Source organism: Conger conger, chromosome 1 (assembly GCF_963514075.1).
Source record: "Conger conger chromosome 1, fConCon1.1, whole genome shotgun sequence".
Taxonomy (NCBI): Eukaryota; Metazoa; Chordata; class Actinopteri; order Anguilliformes; family Congridae; genus Conger; species Conger conger.
The window spans coordinates 61,962,602-61,985,515 of record NC_083760.1 but is presented as its reverse complement, the minus strand read 5'-3'; the positions used below and the strand labels follow the sequence as shown (position 1 = coordinate 61,985,515).

Genomic DNA, 22,914 nt, shown 5'->3' with positions numbered 1-22,914 from the left:
TGCCAATGAAATGAAAGGCCACGTTGCCTCAGGTCGTTGTGGAGCTGGATGAGCGTAGCAGAGGAATGTTGCAGAAGTGAAGCTTACTTCCGTCCCATCCTCTCTGTGGCACCTGCAGGACGTGGCGGAGGACACAAAATGGCACCGTGACTAGGGGATGAGTGTTCCCAGAATGCAGTGGGGCCAGGTATCCCTTAACCTAAAAAGTAACTTTTGACAGTCACTTCTAGCAGTTGGAACTGTACTTCCCTCCAGGGCAGCGCGACTCAGCTACATGTCCTGTGGGCCGCAGTGCCTGCAGGCATTTGCTTCAACCGTGCACTACACCACATGATTTCACTAATTAACTTAATCTATGATCCAAGCAGGTAAAATAATTAGTGAAATCAGGTGGTGTAGCACATGGTCAAAGCAAATACCTGCAGACACTGCCGCTGGCAGGACGAGGAGTTGAGCAGCACTGCTCTAGGGTTTTGAGCGCACTTATCCCTGGTTATGGTTATGCAATTTGCACAGGGATCATTTGCGTCTGCCAAATGCCTATAATGTAATGTAACACACACGTGTCTCAATACATGCCCTTATTTGGGGCAGGGATACACACTAAAGCCGGTATGGGGACACAAGTCTGGCTTGGACCGAGGACCATATGAGTCATGATGAGCTGCTGAAATTAACAAGCTTATGAGAAGGGAGGTAAAAGAATGGGCTGTATTTATGAACAAACTCACCTTTGACAAGAAAATTCCACCCAAAACCACTTAACCGAATCAAACACACCTCACTAATATTACCTCAGCGACAAAAGACGAGCTTGTTTCAGACGAATGATGAAATATGCTTTGGAACGGACACTAGGAGGAACGTAGAGCGAACAGGGCGGGAACCGCGTCCGTGTCGTCATCGTGGAATTTAGAGTAAGAGTAGTGTGTTCCCACTGTCTGCGCCCCACGCTTCTGAAACACACACGTGCAGTCACCAACGCGCACTCACTGTGGGAAGCTTGCTATGAGATTGGAATCCCAGGAAGCACAGGATGTGTATCAAAAAGTGATTTATTCTGTGGATAAAATGAAGAGACAAAACAAAGCCACCTGTCTCTCTCCCTCTCTCCCAGGTCATGAGGAAAAAACTCAGGACTGTTTTTAGTGTGTTTAGCGTTGACTAGAAATGCGCAGTGTCTCCATGCTACCTGTGTTTAACACGAGGAAGACTGCACATGCTAGCATTACTGTACAATTCAGTAAAACACACCTGTATCTGCCCTGCATCGGACAGCACCTGAAGACTGCCAGTGCAAATGTGGCCACACTCCACAGACTCATAACCTGAAGATATGATATGAGCTTGACCAGGTCCAGTCTGAAGTGAGAGGTCTGCTGAACTTCATGGGATGCGCTTAGCTGATTAACTGATTAACTATTTGAACTATTTGAAATATGAGTTCAAACCTCATAATCATGATATCATGCAGATGGGGCTCCAGGTGGGAGACAGACTCCCAGTCTGGGGTTGGGAGTGGGGTAGGGACACAGGTCCCAATGTGGGGTTGGGGGTGGGGGTGGGGTAGGGATAGGGGAGTTGGGACACAGGTTCCCAGCATGGGGTTGGGGTAGGGACACAGGTCCCACTGTGGGGTTGGGGTAGGGACAGGGCAGTAGGGACATCATGTGGCAGCATCTCTCTCTCCTGCTCCTGTGCCTCTAATGTGTCTCCAATGACAGACAGCTACTTCACTGCAGACTTGTGTCTCCCATCCACGGGTAAAAAAAAAAGCCTTCAAAGCAAGAGATGCCTGTAATCTCACCCCCCCCCACACACACTTCTGACTGAGGATATCAATCACAGCCCAGACTAAAGACTAAGCTGAGCTGCCACCACACACACACCACAGAAATGCAGACAAGCACGCACACATGTCAACTCACACACGTGCACACACACACACACAGCCACACAGACACACATACAGTGGCTTCAAAAAGTATTCAGACCCCTTCATTTTTGCACACTTTATTGTGTTGAACATTTAATTTTAAATGGACAAAACACTCAATAACCCATAATGACAAAGTAAAAACATGGTTTTAAAAATCTTTGAAAAGTTATACAAATCAATAAAGGGTCTGAATACTTTCTGAAGCCAGTGTACACACAGACACACATGCACATAGAAACAAAGAACACTGTCTGTTGAAAGGGCCTGCTCTCCACTTTCATGCCTCATTTACAAACAGAATGGATACCAAACCACTGACAGAACTCCCCTCCCTCTGCATTTCATCCAGTTCCCCTCTCATTTTTTTCTTTTTTTCTTACGATGCTGGAAAATACACCTGTACTGACTTATTCCCGCTTCCTTCTATTGTGGAAGAAAATTCCAGAACAGCAACAAACAGAAAAATAAATAACTCCTCCCCCCCCTGCCGGTGGGAAGGCCGGAGATAAGATCAGCATGTATCGTCTGAGCGTCATGTGGGCCTCCGAGGACGATAACGGGCTTCATCCTGAGAGCAAGTCTGTTTATAACGCTCGGCACAATGGGCAGAGAGAGCCATCTTGATCGCCGCAGATATGTTTGCGGTTGGTTGACTGTGGCTTCCACAGACTGCACCCTGGGAAACAGGGCCCTCGTTGAGTCTGTCTCTGGAGGATCTCATCTCTGGGGGATCGGCCCAGGGGCCAGGCGGAGGAGCCGGGGCTGGGGGATCTGCCCAGGGGCCAGGCGGAGGAGTCGGGGCTGGGGCTCCAGACTTTCTGAGTAGTTCAAGCACAACGTAAACAAATATACATGCATCGATAAACTGGCCTTTTCTGCTATAACTTCAGGTTTGGACAATATCAAGGGGCCTTTTCTGTCATAACTTCAGGCTCGGGCAATATTAACTGGCCTTTTCTGCTATAACTACAGGTTTGGACAAAATCAACAAGTTGAACAGCCCTAAGATTTTGTTTCTTTTGAACTACTGATATTTTTGTTTCCTTATTGTTGCTGTATTGTATGCTGTACCCCAATTGCTGTGTATTATCTTTTACTATCGTTTATTGTATTTTTAAATTGGGACTTTGAAACTTCTGTGAAATTCCCTTTAAATAAATGATGAATTGAATAAGGAGGAAGTTAATTCAAGTAACAGAACTGGAGGCTATTTCAGATATAGACTGATCATAACTTCAGTCCAATGTTGCTAATCAAAACCACTTGAGTAGGTGGTTTCAAATGAATAAATTGGGGTTCATTGACCACAATTGTAATTGTGGCTAATTCTTGACATGTGCGCCTAACACTTATTTATGGCCGTTAAACTGACAGCACACATGTAAAAAAACAAAGGTGGAAAAACAATAAACAAACACAGCTATTTTAAAATAGTTAATCCAAAGCAAGTGGCTCTCGATTATCAAGTGGATGTTGATTGGCACTGGGCCAGACAGACAATTAGAGCACAGTGGGAGGAGCTTGCAGAACAGGGAATTGTGGGCCAGTAAAAGACAGCATTTAAACAAAAGTGTCTTCCTCATCTTCCACAGCTGTTCCGTTTCACCCCTCCGAGCTGCAGAGCACTGGCACATCTTCCAAACAAACCTTGGCACAGGGACGCTGAAGGCACAGAAAGCGTGACCTCTTTCTGCAGTCCCCTTCCACAGTCTGCGGCCCCAGAGAGCCAGAGAGTGTCAGCCGGGCCCTAAACGCTGCCAAGGCAAACAACGGGAGCCACACGACACGCCAGAAAGCCACAAGTCGCCGATTAATTAAAGCCCACCGAGGCTCCCGCATTGAAAACTCCGCCTCTGCCTGTAACTCTTAAACATTTTTACTGTGCAAGTCTGCATTCAGCATTCCATTTGCCATTTTTGAAATGAGAAACAAAAGTAAAGTTAAAAAAAAAGGAACAAGTGTCGCCCAAACATTTTCTTGCTCTTTCCACCTTCTCTGAGAGCCTGTGGGGGAGTTCTGAGTTCGACAGCAATTTGTCTGGCATTCTTGTGTTTGTGGTCGCGAGCTCCATTCGTACTGAGCCCAGTCATTTCCTCTCCATGTGTGCGCTATTGTCTTTTTTAAACATTGGGAAATGATAGCTTGTCTCCATTTGTTTGGCAGATGTACAACGTATATGGTTACAGATGCACACTGGCATTACATTGAGTTATAGCAATTACGCATTAAAAGACACCGCAGTTACATACTTGGAGTAATTAAAAGAAAAAAAAGTCACCACATAGAAGAATGCATACCAATACTGAGCCGATTGCTGTGGAACTGAATTTAGGTCTTTCCCGAGATTAGGGTGGAATAGCAGAAACATCATGGTCACCTCTTGGAGAACGTAGCAAACTGTACGCAAGCAGAACCTTAGACCATACTGGATCCCTCCATCACTGTAAGCACTGTGTTTGAGCTATGCTTGCACAGGAGCGGCTGTTGATCGTGCATGTGTACCACGCTAATTATACAAGCAGGAGTAACTGCAGGTGTGTATACCATGCTAATTATACAAGCAGGCATGGCCGCAGGTTGTGTGTACCATGCTAAGTATACAAGCAGGAGTAACTGCAGGTCATGTGTACCATGCTAATTATACAAGCAGGCATGGCCGCAGGTTGTGTGTACCATGCTAATTATACAAGCAGGCATGGCCGCAGGTTGTGTGTACCACACTAATTATACAAGCAGGAGTAACTGCAGGTGTGTGTACCATGCTAATTATACAAGCAGGCATGGCCGCAGGTTGTGTGTACCATGCTAAGTATACAAGCAGGAGTAACTGCAGGTCATGTGTATCATGCTAATTATACAAGCAGGAGTAACTGCAGGTCGTGTGTATCATGCTAATTATACAAGCAGGAGTAACTGCAGGTCGTGTGTATCATGCTAATTAAAGAAGCTGCCTCCGACCACAGGGTGGTATAATTGTTTGCAGTGAACACCCCCCCCACACCCTCCCACCCCCACAGCCCGGACGGCAGATTACAGCCACGTTTGCGTGCCTCCCATTCCAGGGGCATATCTAATCTGGGCTCGGCCCACGCCGGTTCCTCTGACGGCCGAAACGCGGGGCACATCCTCGCAGACGATAATAGGGTCGCCGCGGGGTCACCGCGACGACAGCCGTCAGTAACCGTGACATCTCGCCCCCCACCCCACCTCTGCCCCTGACGAGGGTACATTTACGAGCGACAATAAAAAACCGTCCGCGAGCGTAAATGACCGGAGCAGAAGGAGCAGGAAGCGGACGGAGAGGCAGACACACCGCTCACACCTGGCTGAGGAAGCAGGAAGGCTGTAAAAGGGTGAGCTCTCTACCTTTGTTTGCTCCCCAGCCTTGAGATAGCAGGTGACATTTAACTGCAGCCTCCCGCTATCCTCACACAAGCCCTATTCAGCATTACCCGGCAACAGTCATCCGCTAACAGCACCTCCCCCTCCGTTCCCACCAAACCTACCCTGGAAAATATTGGGGAAAAAATACACAGAAAATATATTAAGGGGTGAAAAGTAAATGTTTTAGAATACCTTCGATAAAAAAAACAGCAATAAATTTCACACCTCGCCCCTCTCCCGTAGGCGATAAAAGCTAAAACCCACCGAAAATGTTGTGAAAGGCACGTAGGGTTGCGATGTTAATGTGCCGCGTGGGTATGCCTAATAAAGAAAGCCCTTGGAGGTTTCCATGGTCTGGGTAAATCCCCCAGACCCTACCTGCCCCCCTCTATCCAAAATAGCATGTGGCACAGGGTGGCCAGTGTGTGGCCCCGACAGGCCAGGGTGAAAGGCGCTTAAGTTAGCGGTGACAAGTACGACAACAAACACCGCCGTGCCGCTAATCGCTGGAAACGATTTTCCCCCTCTCTCCTTCTCTCTCTCTTCCTCCCTCCCTCTCTCTCCTCTTCTCTGAAGCGCTAAAAAGAATTACAGTCCTAACGCCTACTAAAGCAAACAAAGCTCTGTTTATACTTTCATCGGGGCTCCCAGTCATTAATTCTCCAGAGTGTCAGTAAAATGGGGGGGGGGGTCACTGCGACCACACTGGGGCAGAGGAGGTGGGGGGGTGGGGGGGAAGAGAGGCTTCTTTCAGGTGGGGGCCGCAGGAGTCAGACAGAGGGAGAGCTGTGTCCTATCACCGCAGTGCATTTATCACACTTACAAAAGCCACTGCAGTCCACCGACATTGGGGTTCATTGACTGGATCTGAAAACCAAAACAGTTCAAGCCAAACCCCCCAAAACGCACACATAGTGCTTCAGACTGTTCCAGAATGGGGGGCCGACTCGGGTGCATCTAGGTGCTCCGAAAAGAGACAGGAAGGAAGTTTAGGGGGGTCAGTCCCTTGTGTGTTCCTGTTTTTGGGAGTCTCCTTGTTGTACCCACTGCCAGAACGGGGAAAAAAATGGTGTTAAATGAAAGGCTGAGTGAGAGGACTGAGCCTCAGACAGCAGCTGAAGATCACAGCGCCTCGAGTTTATCGCAGGCTCATCTGAAAGGCTTCCCTTTCCACACGGGTGTGTTCCAGCCACAGTTTTCCCATGAGTTCTGTATTTATGCTACGTACACAACGCACAGCGCACAGCGCAATACTGAGCGGATTAAAGCAAGCTGCCATGATGATGAAGACCAAAGCTGTTCACACACAGAAATACAGAGTAAAATCAAACGAATTCCACCGCATATAGTTAACATGGTGTTTATACAGGGAGGCTGGCAGTGCCTTCTTTCTGCAGCCCAGCTAAGGCCACTAGCCTCTTTGGCAAGATTTATTTATTTTTTATTGATTTATTTAGAAGGGACAGTGCACAACAATCAACATATCAGTAATTACATCAATGCATGGGGTGCCAGATTTGGCTCAAGAAGCTAATTTAGTTTTTGTAGTTCCTTGGCAGGTAATCCAGATGACTGTGGACAGTGAGTAAAATTAATTAGGACAAAGATTTCCAAAATAGACTAAAGCCGAGTATAAAATGTTATGGCTATTAAATATAACGATGCCAGCATTATTTTGATTTCAAGCATACTTTACCGTAACCTAGAGCAGGACCTGGCTGAGGTGGCTGAGGCGAACTGGCCCCTTCTCTGTGAAGCTCTTAGAGATCATGAAAAGTGCTACAGAAATGTCCTCAATTCTCCTCCTACTCCTCCTCCTTCCCCAACATTGTCAGATGGTACTATTGACGTGGTACAGTCTCAATTATAATCAATTTTCAGAATTTTTATGAAAATGACAGCAGTTTGGAAGTGAAATTATGTTGAAAAATCACTCTGCATTCTTAAAGCATTGAAGCTCCTCTGCATACGCTTTCTTCTGCCTCCTGGAATGCAAGTTTACCGCAGTGCTGACATCTCAGGGTTTGGAAATTCCACTGGCCGCTCCACTCCATCTTGTGACGGGTCGCATCGGCCGCTGTGTTGCGGAGAGAATGGATGAAACAGAATATGGCTCCAGTGTTGTCTCTGGCACCGGAGTGCAGGCGCGTGACTCGCCAATCAGAGGACAAGGCAGGACAACCGAATGTTCCTCCAAACCAACCCCCAGCCCGGCAAAGACCCCGGCTGGGGGTGGGTTTGGTTTTAATCTGCGCACATGGACTTTCCCGTGCGGAGAATGTGCGGGCACGATGACAGACTCACCACTAAAGGGTAAATGTACGAGGAGTCCATGAACAGGCGAGGATTAATGTAGGGCTACTTCCAGAGGCCTACTGAACTCAAACTCAAATCCAGCCGGATTCGCCAGGTCGCTGGCAGGGAAAACGTCTGACTTTTGGTCTGTTCTCCTGAGCGACAGTTATGAGACGTGAAAACGTCTCCTAAATGAAGCAGAGGTAAAAATGGGCTTGTGGAACGGGCTAGGTGGATGTCCGGACGCGGTGGGTTTGGGGCCAGCTGCGGAGGAGAGAGGAGCCCCACGCTAATCCCCCCTCCCGGGGCCTGATGGCCGCCATTCCTGCGTTCGCCTCTGTGGGCTTCCTGGAGTCAAAACAGCGTCTCCGGTCCTCAGGAGCACTTTGTCAGAAAACGTTACGCTGACGAGATCACTGCGGCGGGAGAGAGACCCGCGAAAAATGAAGGGGGGGGGGGGTCTCGCGCCCCATCAGCCTCTCAGTTCTGCTACAGCTTTTCCAGCGGCGGCAAAAATAAAGAGTGCTGACTGCCAAATAGCTCAGGAGCCCACCGCAACCCCAGGGGGAGACCGGCAGCAGATGTGTGCGCTAACCTCCGTCGCTCCAGAAGAGAAAACATATTCATTTATATTCCTACAATATGCATTTATATATATATATATATATATATATGTGTGTGTGTGTGTGTGTGTGTGTGTGTGCGTACGCGCTCCTTTGAAGCCGTTCCCCCCCCGCCCCTCGTCTCACGCACCGTGCGGTTAACCGCTCGAAAGCCTGTCGCCTCGCGCTCGCCGCCAAATTTTTATTTGGGTTGTTAACTGGGAGACAGAGAGAGGTCCGCGCCCAGCCGCAACTGCAGGTCCGCGCTCTTTGTGTCTCTGTTCCCCTGCCTTTCTTACAAAAACAGCCTTTTCATTTGAGCAGGCTGTCAGAAATGTGGCAACGGGAGACGGATGATGAAAATATTGGAGGGGGGGGTACAGTTATGGCTTTATGACGGACACTTCTGATGAGGAGGTATGTTATTTTTATGAATACGCTGAATGTATTTATTTTTTTTTATTGTAATTCGATTTATCGCAGGTTATTTTTTAAAGCTGTTTATTATGTTGGTTATGCTCTGGCCTTGTAAGCGTATTCTTGTCATGCCAATAAAGCCAAATGAGCTGGACTGAGAGGGGAGGGAGGGATGGAGAGAGGGAGGGGGAGAGAGAGAGAGAGAGAGAGAGAGAGGGAGGGAGGGAGGGAGAGAGAGAGGGAGAGAGAGAGGGAGAGAGAGACAGAGAGAGAGAGGCCAAACTCAGTGGTTGTAAAGTGTTTGACAGGGTTCAGCTCCCCAGAATGAAAGGCACAATTTGTGACTGTAGGATAAACACAGGCCTTCAGTCTTGGAGCCAAGTGTCAGGGAAGGACAAGCCATAGTGATGGTTTAATAGTGCCATTCATCAATCGGGCTGTTTGGGAGCTCGGGCAGGTCTTTAAAACAGGACGGAGGGGGCAGGAATAAGGGCATTATGCGCAGAAGAAAGGGAGTGGTGTCGCCACCACTTAAAGACATGACAAAAAAAGGAAACAAATAAACAGTGTGGAAAGAGTAATGGATACCAAGTGACAATTAGTCACTCCAGCACACACAGACTGGACACACAGCTCACACCAGGAGCCCTGCCCACAACAGAGACACACCATGGGCAACACTGACAGCCCAACAAACACACTCCCTCTGTCTCTGAGTCTGAGAGGGAGAGGGAGGGGGAAAGAGAGAGAGGGAGAGAGGAAGAGAGAGGGAGCATGAAAGATGAACTAATACAAAGGTTCCCCCAACTCCCTGAACAATATAAAACCCAAATCTGCCAATTGACCAATATTATTTACAGCTTCTGCTGTCGTCCCGATTACTGTTGTTGTTACTGTTGCCATTCCAGTTCCAATTCAGTGTCATTAATACGTCATTTATTAAAGTTATAAATGACTAGTTCTGGCAGCGCATCCAAGTGCGCAGTCATGCCAATGAAACATATCTGATTTCGAGTCTCACAGGGGGAGAGCTCACAAAACAGGTCTGCACCGTGTTCGAGGAGTTTTTAAAAACATTCCAGGCTTTTGCTTTTTGTTTTGTATCAGAAGAAAATCAGTAGTTGCATCATGGTGTATGATACGTCTTCACCCAGCAATGGCCAGGTGAGAGAGCATTAACACCTCCACCGGTTCCCAGAAGCCCACAGTGCGCCCCCCGCCCCCCCCCACCCCCCCACCACGGTTGCGGGCGTCTCTGTAAAAACACGGTTCATTTGTTCATCTGGAACGCATCTGGGGGAGGGTTCACAGCCCAGGACCCACAGCTCAGCAGCAGATGGGTTCCCAGAGTGCAACGCGCCGGGGCGTGAGGGCATTTAGATGTGGAGAGGGGCTCTGGCGGTGATGGCGTTGGGGGAGCGGGTTGGGGGGGGTACAGGCCGTACCCCTCGGGTCAGGGGGGAGAGAGGGAGCCCAAACCAGGGGAGCACTGGCGGAGCGTGCGCTGCCGTGATCTAAGACGTGTAACTGTGATCTGAAGCGGATCCGAAAACGGGAAGCGGGGCCGTGTGCCCCCGGCTCTCCCTGCCTCGCCCCTGCCCCTCTCCTCCTCGGGTTACACACCTATTTGATTTTCTGACACGTTGTTTAAAAGATGAGGGCAGTGGCGCTCTGGCAGCGTGGCCGGCAGGGGCCCTGAGGCTGTTCACACCAGCGGTATGAAAACAAACGCTGTCCGCTGACGCCCGTCCGCCCCCCCCTCCCCCCTCCCCGCCTGTTTTCTTTTGCTTCAGCAGGGCTGCTCTCCCCTTCTCAGGCCCTGCCATGTTTCTTTTCTTAAAAGCACGCTCGCCGACTTCTGGGTTAGGGCCACTTGAAACCCACTTGCGGGCGACAGGGTGGGGGAGGGCAGCCTCCATGTGTGGGACAGGGCTCTGTGTGGTCCCAGAGAGGGGGCAGGGGGCTCCAGAGACAGACTGGAGAGGTGTAGATACCCATCGGACTGTCACCCCGAGTCAGTCTAAACATGCCCGACGTGAGCCTCCTTTCCCGTGGAAAACTGCAGCGAGTCGCACGGCTGCCCGTGCCACAGGGATTAAGAGAGAGCGCTACGGTGCAGAGCTGAGCGCAGGGATGAAAGGGTTCAAAATGGTTGCAGTCAGCTGGTCTGCGTTAAACGCGGGGAAGTGCACTTGAAGAGGAAACGTCCCGACGTCTATTTCCAGAGGCGGAGGAAAGGCCGGTTTCCTGTGCCAGGCTGGGTTTGGGCATCGCCACCAGCGCTGGGGCCCCTCCTGCCGCTGCGCAGGGAGCGGGTGGGGCCCGTCGCCCCAGAGAGGGGAGCGCGATTCATCAGGGCCTGTTTGCTTAGCCTTTTCAGGAGTCATTAAACCACGCGACGCCGTGCCCTACGTGCGAAAGCCCAGTCCGCCTCGGGCTGAATTAAAAACACACACGCTGCTATGTCAGCCACCGCTGGCCTCCCTGTCTGCTCTGTCCGCGGGAACCCACCGCCTTGACTTATGGGTCCCAGGTTGGAGATGTCAGCCAGCGACAGCGTTTCAAACAGAGTTTTGCGCCTCGCACGCGCTCAGACTTACAGTAAGCGGGAACTGTGAGATTCCTCCATGCTTGTTTTCAGAGGACGGGGGGAGAGGGAAGCCTTTTCTGAGTTGACACGTTTTTTTTGTTTTTAAAGTAGCAGGAATGAATCCTCCAGATGTAACGTAGGAGAGACAGCTAAAACTGGATTTAAATTCGCCTCGATCAAAGGCTCGGGGGAATGTGGGCTCTGGTTTGGTTTGAGCCTCCAGAGCGTTTGTTTTGGTAAATTAGATCATTGAGCGCTCCTCCTATTAAAGCTGAGAGCTGTGGTTATCGTCAAGTGTTTTTCTTTCATTTCGATTGACTCATCGTTTTTGGAAACGAAACCGAGAAATGCAAGACTTCCTATTTATATTGCTCTGAAAAAAATAATAAAAAAATAATGATCTGCTAGATGAGCTTTGGAAAAACAAACAAGATCGAGTTCTGGAAAAGAGGGACGATGAAGTCTGAAGCGTCTGGGGAAACCTTCAACTTCCTATTAATAAACAAAAAACGGGAAGGGAAGTCCATGAGTAGAACCTTACCTCACTTGGCGTTTGTTGATTTGGAAGTGCGGCCTAGTGAAGGTTGACGTTAGAATATAAATCTCCATCAAACCGCACTGGTCACCGATGTTAAGTAAACGTTCAGCGTGCATTTTATTCATGGACAAAGGGAACAAAGGGAACTTTCTGCTGGAGTGAGAATGCATGAATGCTTCGATGGCTGCGGCTCCTGATTGCTCCATAAAAAACCCCAAATGTATATGTATAACCCAGGGGGTCCCGAGCGGTTTTTATATCCGAGCTGAAATCGGTTACGTTACAATGCAGGCATCTCACAAACACAGAGCAACCGGGGGACAGCGGTAACCTGACGTCTCACACGCATGTCGAAGGTGGGTCGGGCTGGGCTGCTGGAAACTAGAATGGGACGATTCTGGATGCATGGAAACCCCAGTCCTTTCCAAAACATGAATGTTGACACTTTTGGCTGATGGACTCAGGAATTCAAGTACCTAGTTTGAGCTAGCAACATGCAAACATGAAGCCACGTTAGGTTCACCCGTGCTGGTTACAAGCTGCAGAGAAGTTCAAGTTCAAATTCAGGTCTTCACAAAAAGTCACTCTGTATAATGAGGCTTGGACTGTTGTCCAGTTTGTCTGCAATGCGTTCAGCCACACTCATCTGAATAGAAAATTCATAAACAGATACTAAACTAGAAACATAACAACTGCAAGCCGGGGTTGAGTTCCCATCACATTCATCTGACCATGTATGGGAAATTATGGTGTGTTAACATCTAGTTAGACCAATCAAAATGAACTGGCAGCCTTTGCATGAACACTCGGTTTAGGCTTCTTGCCCTCACAGCTTGGCCCAGTCTCTGGACACAGTGAAAGCCCAATTAAGATGTCTTAGACCCAGCTGAACAACATACGCTGCTAAAGTTCACTCATCGCTCATTAGGAAACTAGATGAAATACAAAATGGGAACACACCCTATCCGCTAGGAAGGGACAAGCACGTAAAAGCTGACTGTGAAACAAGAGGAGAAAAACTATTTTCAGAAACAAAAAGAGCCATAAATATGGCTTTAAAAAGCGAGAACATGTCAGCCCATGAAAGGAAAAACAACAACAAAAACAGGAAGAATCGCTTCCACGTCATTTCGGAATTTCCTTGTCGAGACTGCTTGGAAACTGCCAGAAAATGAAGAGGAGCAGTGGAACACATTCAGCATAGGACAACGCCGCCATGCGGCACTCCATAATGTTACACCGTCACAGCACCATTGTGAGGAAACTACACAAGGGACAAAAAAGGACAAAAAGACTCAGGCTGCACAGGACTAGATCAACACCTAGTCCACGTCCTAGTCCTTGACCATGTGTGTCCTGTGGTCAACCCCATGGAAGGGGGGACCGAATGTTATTTTTGCGGGGGTTGGGGTGGGTATGCGTGTGTAGGGGTGAGGCAGTATTGCTTAGGTTGGGGGGTGGGGGGTGGTGAGGCTTGTTTCCAGATGGAAGGGGAGGAGCCTCAGGCGAAACGAACACACTGCGGTCACGATGTGGTCTATCCTTGCAAGACGACCGAGGTACCCTGGGAGAGAGGATCGATGACATAAACAGACATCTTCCCAGCTATAGTCTCTTGCACAAAGACACTGAGCTGGCTTTTGGGGGGACCCTGGCCTGCAGCTCGAAATGCCTTTCTGCCAAAAAAAAGCTTAAAAGCCAAGAGGTTTCTTCAGCTCCAGTTCTGCTTGAGGAACACAGACTTCTATTTAGTTGGGCTGAGAATAACTAGGAGATATGAACAAAACACGTGAGCATTCATCCATGTAATTGATGTGAGATGATGAAACCAGCTCACTGTTCAATAAAAAAAATCTAATCAAATCTCACCACCGCTCAGGGGTCTCCAGAACCGGAATCCATGGAAAAAGCACAACAAAATTTACTATATAATGTGCTGAGGAGGGAAGGGATTTGACAGGTTTACTACCGTTGTCTGAAAATGCAGAGCTATATCCCAGAGGCCCGATCCGCAAAAGCATATACAGTATATACTGCTGACCCAGTCATCTTACAGCCATTCCATCTCTGAAACGGATTACACGCTACTAAGCCCTGCAATGCATTTCGCAAAAAATATTAGAATAGTCGCGCACAGCCTGGATGTATATAAATGATAGGTGTGAATTTAGGGAACAGCCTTAAATGTACAGAATGTATTAAAGGCCATTTCATTTCCCCCCACAGCTGCAGAGCCAGGGGAGATTGAGGGTGGTCTACCAGATGGAGATCAGACCTAAAGGCCCAAGGACACACACAACAAAAGACTTGAGCAAGCTGTCCTGCTGGACATGGACCAATCCGAGCACATCGGGTCAGTAAGAGCAGTCGTCTGGCAGTCGGAGGGTCGAAGTGTCCCTGAGCAAGACCCCTAACCCCTAAATGCTCCTGACGAGCTGGATGGTGCCTTGCATGGCAGCCAATCGGCGTTGGTGTGTGAGTGTGTGTATGAATAGGTGAATGAGAAGCATCAATTGTACAGCGCGATAAAAGGCTCTATATAAATGCCAACCATTTACCTGACCATTAAGGGCACATCACTACTGAATCTGAACAAACATGACTGACAGTTGCCTACATAACCAGTACCAGTGATATATTTTATCACAGTAAGAGTCTCACAGAAATAAGAAAAGGCGTTTTGGCTATTCAAAATGTTGTGATACCCTTGAGAGCAGACATTCTCAAAGAAAGGCAGGCCTTTCAGGGAAAACACTTCCTTGGATGCTCAATGTTCAATGGTGAGGGGTTCCTGTTGGACCAATAGGCTTGAGCTTCAGTACCATCCTCTATGCTGCTTTCTAGCTGCCGCACACGAATACGTATCCAAGCTCTGCCCCAATCCTCCAGTGGCATCACAGACCTCCAGACATCGCTCAAACTCATCACCAGCAATGACTCAGGCAGACAGACAGACTACCCCTGATAGATGCTGTCACCTTTCTCATTTTCTCTCCAATTTGGATTGAAAAGTCATCTTTGACCCAGAGTCAGTTGAGGAAAGGGGACAGAGGTCAGTTCATGCGTTATAAGGCTTAATTAGTTATGGAGCTGGGTATGTAGCTAACACCCAAGAGGGTGCAGGTTTAGTGTCCCAGGGCCAGAATACAGTAGAGCAAAAATAGCTTAGATTACACACATACTCGATGAATGAGCGAAAAGCTGTGAAATACAGAGAAGAGTGCTGGGTAAAAACATGTATAAAAAGAGACAGGGCAGGGCATGACACAAGCATATCCAGTCTGCAGGTGGTCAGAGAGGGCCTGGGGGCCTGTGTTCAGGGACAGGGGTCAGAGAGCGCCTGGGGGCCCATGTTCGGGGACTGGGGCCACAGTGGGGCTGGAGCGTATTCCCACCGTCCCAGACAGCGGAGAACAGGCTGGTGACTCACTGTCTGTGTGAGAGACTCGCTCTGGATGCATGGAAAGCCCAGGGTTATGTACGTTTGGGATTAGACCCCGACAGCGATACGCTCTCCTCTGCTCCAGATCCAGAGCGTGTCCAATTTTGGGGCGGCTGAGGGACTGGGTCGAGCGGTCCGCCGGGTCCCGTTTCGATCGCCTGCCTGTCGCTGGTCCCCCCACGGTGTCTTCCCCCAATCGCGCTTTACAACCCGCCGAGGCACCCGATTCATTACAGCCGATCCCAGGTCACTTAATACTCCCCACTTATCCCCGTCTTCTCTGACAATAACACGATATCGTTCCGTTTCTCTGTAGTCATAATGAAAAGAGAAAAAGTATATAAAAAAAAAAAAAAATCATGGCCTGGGTCCTGGAACAGCTGAGTATGGGAAAGAGCAGAGCCGATTCAAAGGACAGGGTGTGTGACAGGCAGTGTAATGGGAAGAGTATGGCTTGGGGGGGTTAGCATTAGCATTAGCGCAAGGTCCCGACAACTCTGTAGCCCTGGATTTTGGTCTGCAGGAAGTAACCTGAGCCCTCGTGAAAACCACTGCCTCGATGTTCACAGATTACTTCCTGCTGTACACGACCTAGCACTCCCTCAGACAGGAACACCAACCCCAGCAGCCACAAATCCCATCTGGACTGTTTGAACAGCCTTTTTTATTGTCCAGAACTGAAGTAATGTGAAATATCTGCAACTGAATATGAACAAAAAAAAACAATGAAAAGGCTCAAAGTTCTTGCACGCAAAGTTCCTAACAAGCAATTTTTACCTCTTCACAACGATCAGTTTTTCCGATCTTGGACAAATACTTCCTCTCTTCCGGCTACCAGTGAGCGGCGGGAAGCTGACGGAGGTGTTCTGCGGAAAACCAGAATGCTGATGGCTTTCCTGGGAATTCCTGCAGCCCGATGTTTGCGGAATACCAGAGGAGCACTTGGGAAATGAAAAGCGCTGGACCGATCCGAGTGTACCTGAGATACGGAAAGCACACAAGTGACTGGAGAAAGAAGATGGCCGCCCACCCCCTAGCCCTGAACCCACATGGACAGAGCTCCTGAAAAGTACTATTTCAGCTGTCGTTACGCAATGAGAAGTGAAGGGGTCCTGGGGTGGGACGTCCTGTTAACACTGACCTGCCTGTGAGCCCTGACCTCAGCAGAAGAGGGGGGTTGGGATGGGTTTAACATAACATTACAGGCAGCCTGTCCCAGCCGACCGGGGACACAACACACCAAAGGCCTCACGCTGGGACGGCCCCAGCCTACCTAAAAGGGTCAGCGGTCAGGCACTCGAAATAGACACTGCGCCGTTTGTGCTATTCTCAACTCTGTCACATGATCTCCGCTCTGTCCCCGGGCACCGTGACATCACAAAGCCACTATGGAGACGAGAACAGCAGGTGTCACTCCAGTGACCGAATGCACCAATCATGGCCAGCTCCCGATGCTCCGCCCCTTTGTCCAGATGCTGACCCTTCAGTGCTCAGTGTGGTGATTGGTGAACAAACAGAGTGGTGGTGTAATAGTGTACTGTTCCCATTTCACCACCAACTTGGTCTGTAATTTCCCAAAGTAATCGGCTCAGTATATCTACCCTGTAGTCTGCAGAATTGGGACTGTATTGCTTTCAAATTCCACCAGGAAATGGTGTTCGCCGTCAATCCACAGTTGCTACAGGAGGCTCACTGCCCATACGTTTCCTTCCTCCATCTCTGTTCTTCCATCTGTTCATCTCTCTGTGGGGTGATAACCCAGGAGTTCATATCTTCTGCCTCAAACTCCTCGGCAGAAATGTACAAAGAACAGAAATAATGAACAGTGTGAAAAGGGGGCCTGGGTCTTGCCCTTATAAGAACTCTGTGTTAATATGAGAGGGGCAGGCACAGGGCGAACAGGACTGTGTCTTTTTGGCAGACCCTGCCACCCCTGCCCCCCTCTCAGGAGTCCTGCCAACTACCTCCACTCTCCCCGACACCCAGAGAAAGAGTTCACAAGAAATCGAACAAAGAAGCTTCTTTCTATTCGCAGACATGGCAAAAAAAGGAAAGGTTCTTTCCCCCTCCAGATTGGGAGGATGAAAAGGCTGGTGTTCATTAAATGATTAATTAGGTTTCTCCAGAAAAATCACACTCCTGCCAAACTTTCTTTTCCCCCTCTCTCAAGAGCTGTTCAAGAGCTCTCGTAGGTTGAGAGGAAGTTGCCAATCAAGCGGGCGGATGGAAGCTGAGGAATCCTCTAAAAACAGGGAAAAAGAAAGACCGCCACTGCACCCTAGAGAATGGGAAGACCATTCAGGTACCATAGAGGAGAGGAGAGGAGAGATACCTTCAGGGCCTACAAACGCAAAACCAGGCTTTTATAGTCTCTCCACAGAGTATATGTTTTTATTTATCACAGCGAACAGAGCCTGCCTCCACAAACTGGAGGCCCTAAGCCCCCCCCCCCCCAGAGAGACAGGAATTTGAGAGACACCCACCCCCCCACCACTCAATCTTTATTGGAGACCAAAGGATTTTCTCTTTTTAATATGAGAATCGGAGGGGTGCGGAGCAGTAAATTCTGCCTCTCAAACCCGCGCTGCTGGACGCTCCCCGAGGGGGGGGCGTGTTTGCGCTTCGAGCGCGGGTTTCTGGGGGCAACGAGGGGGTGGGAAAGGTGGACGAATAAATCACGGGAGCTGGATGAGGAGATAATAGGAGAATAATTAAATCTAAACGGTGCTCCCCCTCCGTCCCTCCCAAAACCCACTGGGCCTGTGAAGCTGTACCTGCTGCAGGCTAATTAAAACCCTGCTCCCAGACAGACACGCTGGAAAAGCAATAAAAGCTGGAAGCAGAGTACCTCTGCCCCAAGGCATTGTGGGGCAGAAAGGGAGAGCACGTCAGGGCTCCGGGGCCCACTTTACTGCTTTATAACCACGTTAAACACCAAAATTACACCAAAGGCCCTCCGGACCACGCACCAGTTGTGACCTGGTTCAACCGCCAGAGTAATACATACCTGGGCGCTGAGTCACCTTTCCTCTTTTATCAAAATCTTTTAATAAATATCATTAAAAAAAGACCCATACAGAGAGTTATGTCAGCTGTGGGCATTCATAGCAATTACAGCATTTGTAAAAGGGATGTAGCGCTATTGGAAAGTCCTGTTTCTATTGGCAACAAGAAGTCGGTGATACCTCATGGGCATGATGTGCAGCAGGGTACTGACGCCCAGGACCATGAATATCCCACTCCAGGTCTCCTGGCTATGCTTCACCCTGAATGACTAATGCTGCTCTATCAACCCTAGAACATGCATACTCATCATAATATCTCACAGCCTTCTCATAAAGCTGTATTTCGGTAATATTTTCCAATAAGGTTACATGAATTGGCATTAGCTAATGTATCTGTTAACCAACTTAACTACTCGGACGTTAATCTGTACAGCTTGAATGATGTATTTGTACATCATTAATTGATGTTAATAATGACATTAGTTCATGCGATTTCATATAAAAATGAAAGCACAAAAAGTCAATATGTGTTAATGGTTAACTAATTATACATTTCTCCTATGGTTTCCTAATGCTTAATGTATTTGTACATTGATTAATTGAACAGCTACAATAATTAATGCCAATGCATGTAGCATTATTGTAAAGTGTGACCTGTATTTCACTATGAAAAATGAGGCCATGGCACCAGCAGCCTGGCATTCAGGCTGGCAGGGCTCTACACGTTACTGAATGTTTATACCATTTCGGTCTAGAAAAATGTAAAAAAAACGTAGCGCACTGCAAAATAACCGACAGTGTTTATTCACGGATCCGACTAAATTAATGAGACGACTAACGTCAAACATTAAACTTGCTTTAAAGCGGAATTCTTCAGCATATAACTGTGTAAACCCAGGTCAAATCTAAAACGAGTGTTTGGGGGGGTTCCCAAATGAGGGAAAATTAAGAACTGGTGAGACCTTGCATAGATGATGCATTTTTCACAGTCCGTCGCATTTCAAAGTTTTATGTTCACCCCGCTATAAAAAGTAATCAGTTTGGCTTAAATCACTCCTTTCAAACTGTCAGAGGGAACTGGGGGAGAGCTTGGCTCTTACAGCTGGTGGAGAGGAGAAAGGGGGGAAAGGGAGAGAGAGCTTTCGGGTTTCACGTCCTGTTACCGGGGAGAAATATGCCAGTCTACGTGAAGTAAGCCTCGCAGTACAAGCGATGCTAATAACCAAAGCCAGTTAGGATGACTGTAGACAGAAATCAAAGCTCCTTCTCACAAACCAAAAGCCCCTCCAGCTAAACGCTTATCTCAGAGTTCCGCATTCTCCGGCCTTAGAGGTGGGGCTGGACTGTGAAGGGGTCAGGTGACCTAGCCTAAACAAAAACGTTCCCTCCTTATCGGAGTGCTTCTGCAGCTCTGCTTATGAGACGGCTCTGTGACGGAGATTAAGACTCGAGGTGGTTTCTCTTAAACAAATCAGAACGGACTCCTGAGCGCTCGTTTATAGCTTTAGCACGATGAGCGCCCGGGAGAGCCGTGGCGTTTATATTAGAGCTCTGGTTCACAGAGCGAGCGCTAATGGCGTGTCCACCCTTGTTGGAAACTGGTGAGGTGACAGGAATCGGACTGAACCAAATGATCACGTAATAGACAAAGTTTATGTGTATGATGTGAATGCCAGGATGAAACCACAGTTGGTCTGTTACCGTTTACCACCTCTCACAGTGAGAATAGAATAAAAAAGCTGTGTGTGTGTCCGTATGTGTATCCATGCCAGTGTGACTCTGCAGTGAGAATCAGTGATGGAGAAGTGCAGTTTTCTTTAAACTAGTGAAGATTACCACTTGGTGTGTCAGACAAAGGGAAATACAGGAGCCGGAATCCCAATGACTGAGCACACAAACACACTGCGGAGCCACTATAGAGGATGGACACGGCCCATACACTCAATCAGAAACACACACAGGGTCTCCACTCACAAAGTTCCCACAGAACATTCTAGTACAAATACAGTAGAACGTACCATGAGAAAGATTATGATCTTATTTAAGATTACAATCTTTGGGCTATATATACAGTATGTATATTTGTAAATAGTCTATATATTTTTGCTTGGAGAGCAAAAACTTTGTGGCGGATGTGTAAGCCTGTTGGGATGAATATAAGTGTGTGTGTGTGTACACTAGAATGCATGCGTGTATGTGTGTAAGAGAGAGTGCATGTGTATGAGTTGGAGTATGTGTGTATGCATGTGTGTGTATGTCTGTGTGATTGAGTGAGTGTTTGGGTATTCTAATGGAAACATGACTCATGCACATCTAGTTATCCTTGTCAGTATGTTTGTGTGTGGGTGAGGCAAGTGTGCGCACATGTGAGGGTGTGTCCATGAATTTGAATGTTCCCGTGTATGTCTGTGTTTGTATATGTGCATGAGTGTTGTGTGTATGTACTGCATTTGTATGAGTGTGTATATACAGTATGTGTGTGTGTATACGTGTGTGAGAGCGTGACTTTATGTGTGTGTATGAGTGTGTATACTGTATGCGAGTGTGTGTATGTACTGTGTGTTTGTATACTGTATGTGTGTATGTGTGTGTATCAGTGTGCACATATGTGTGTATGCGTGTGTGTATGTGTGTGTACGGGTCATTACATATGTGTGTGTGTGGGTCATTACTTTTGTGTGTGTGTGTGTGTGTGTGTATGTGTCAGTACATGTGTGTGTGTGTGTGTGTGTGTGTGTGTATGTGTCAGTACATATGTGTGTGTGTGTATGGGTCATTACTTTTGTGTGTGTGTGTGTGTGTATGTGTCAGTACATGTGTGTGTGTGTCAGTACATATGTGTGTGTGTGTATGGGTCATTACATGTGTGTGTGTGTGTGTGTGTGTGTGTGTGTATGGGTCATTACTTTTGTGTGTGTGTGTGTGTGTGTGTATGTGTGTGTATGTGTACATGTGTGTGTGTGTGTCAGTACATATGTGTGTGTGTGTGTATGGGTCATTACATGTGTGTGTGTGTGTGTGTATGGGTCATTACATATGTGTGTGTGTGTGTGTGTGTGTGTATGTGTATGTGTCAGTACATATGTGTGAGTGTGTGTCAGTGCTGAGTCAGGGCTCTCTCTGCGCAGTAGACAGGCTCATTAAGCAGTGGCAGAAGCAGGCGTGTGGGGAGCCAGTCTGACTCTGAGTTCAGGGAGAACTCAGCCAACAGCTGCTGGCTCTGCAGGACTGAGAGAGGGCAGCTAAAGCTCCATAAAGCCCCTGAGATCTGCTCTCCCTCTCCACACGGCTGGCCTCAGGTTCTCAGACCTGACTCAGCCCACAGGCCCTACAGAGCCCGAGGCTTAGTGCAGCCTTACACCCGTCTGCAGGGTCTGACGGCACAGCTAACCCTGGACTCCAAACTAGAGCCCCAAGCAGGGCGCTCTGATCCCAATTCCTTGCTCTGTGACTGCAGAGCTCCCATTTTAAGAGTGTTTGCACCTGAAAACTCGAGAGAATAAATTTAGGAGCACATCTACAAACTGGGATCCATAGTGTGCTTTGAAATATTTCAACTGAGGAGCACATGTGCGCTTTGGATAAAATGGCTTTGGTATAATCAGATTTGGAGAGAATTAGACCACACTGGGACTGTTACTGTTCACATCTCTCACACTGGGTACAGAAAGGTGTCAGAAAGGTGTGTGTGTTGTGTCGTGTGTGTGTGTGTGTGTGTGTGTGTGTATGTATGTATGTATGTATGTATGTGTGTGTGTGCGTGTGTGTGAGTGCCTCCACTTATGCAAGCTTCATTCTGCAAGCTGGACAGGGAGGAGACTCTCTGGCTATTACGAGACACGAGAGAAATGTGTATTTGAAAGAAAATGACAAAGAAAGCAAAAAAAAAAAGAAGAGACATGCATTCCCTGCCCTGGATGAGGAATGCTATAAACTCCTAAAAGCAACTGCAGTAGGTTAAAAAAGGTCGCCACTAACACTGCAACATTTCGACTTTCCCCTCCTTAAACAATAGGCGCTCTCCCGGCTGTGACAGAGGCACTGGGGGGTGTTTTTTGTTTGAAATGGCAGGCGGACTCCGAGTCCTTGTTGATTTAAGATGAGGCGATTTGCTTGGTTAAAGCGGCCTTTAACTGGCTGACATTTACGCCTGGTTCCGGCCGGCCGCGGCCCATCTGAGCAGATGCCGCCCCGCTTCAATGTCAGGGCCGCGACTTCAAAGGCAGCTCACGCCGCGCCTCGTGCGCAAAACGCCCCCCCCCCCCCCCCCCCAAACGGGTGAGCCCTGTGGTCTGTCCGCCCGGCCCGCTACCCGCGCAGTGAGGGGGGGGGGGTCCCCAGGGGCCCTGGGCCCCCCCGGCTGAAGAATGTGTGCTTGGCGTCAGGGATTGCGGTCAGGTCAGGTCAGGTCACAGAGTGCGGGAGACGGAAGGATGGAAGGTTTGCTCCACCGGTTGCCCAGGGAGGCCTACGAGAGCTGAACAGGAGAAGAAAAGCACTTCAGACCCCACAAGCAACCCCCCACCCCCCCTCGTCTCCAACATACACCTCCCCTCCAGGAAACACGGAACCTCCGAACCTCGCGCCCAGACGCAGTTCCTCCGGCAAAAGTCCCAGAAGGTCAGTCGCTCCGACGTAGAGGCAGAGAGAGAGATAAGCTGGGAGCTTATATCTGTGTACCACACGGGCAGTGGCCCATAAA

At 48.6% G+C, this 22,914-nt stretch overlaps 1 protein-coding gene across 2 annotated transcripts in view; it reads right to left on the bottom strand.

Annotated features, from left to right (window-relative positions):
• The window catches only part of bbs9 (Bardet-Biedl syndrome 9), a 161,613-nt gene that overhangs the window by 17,389 nt on the left and 121,310 nt on the right, over positions 1 to 22,914 (bottom strand). The window contains exon 22 of one of the 2 annotated variants that reach the window (XM_061260009.1): positions 8 to 112. The exons of the other annotated variant lie outside the window; for it this stretch is intronic. Coding sequence (XP_061115993.1) covers positions 84 to 112 — 29 coding nt within the window. The 3' untranslated portion in view covers positions 8 to 83. Of the gene's footprint in view, positions 1 to 7; positions 113 to 22,914 lie in introns of those variants that run through there. 2 annotated transcript variants of the gene reach the window in all.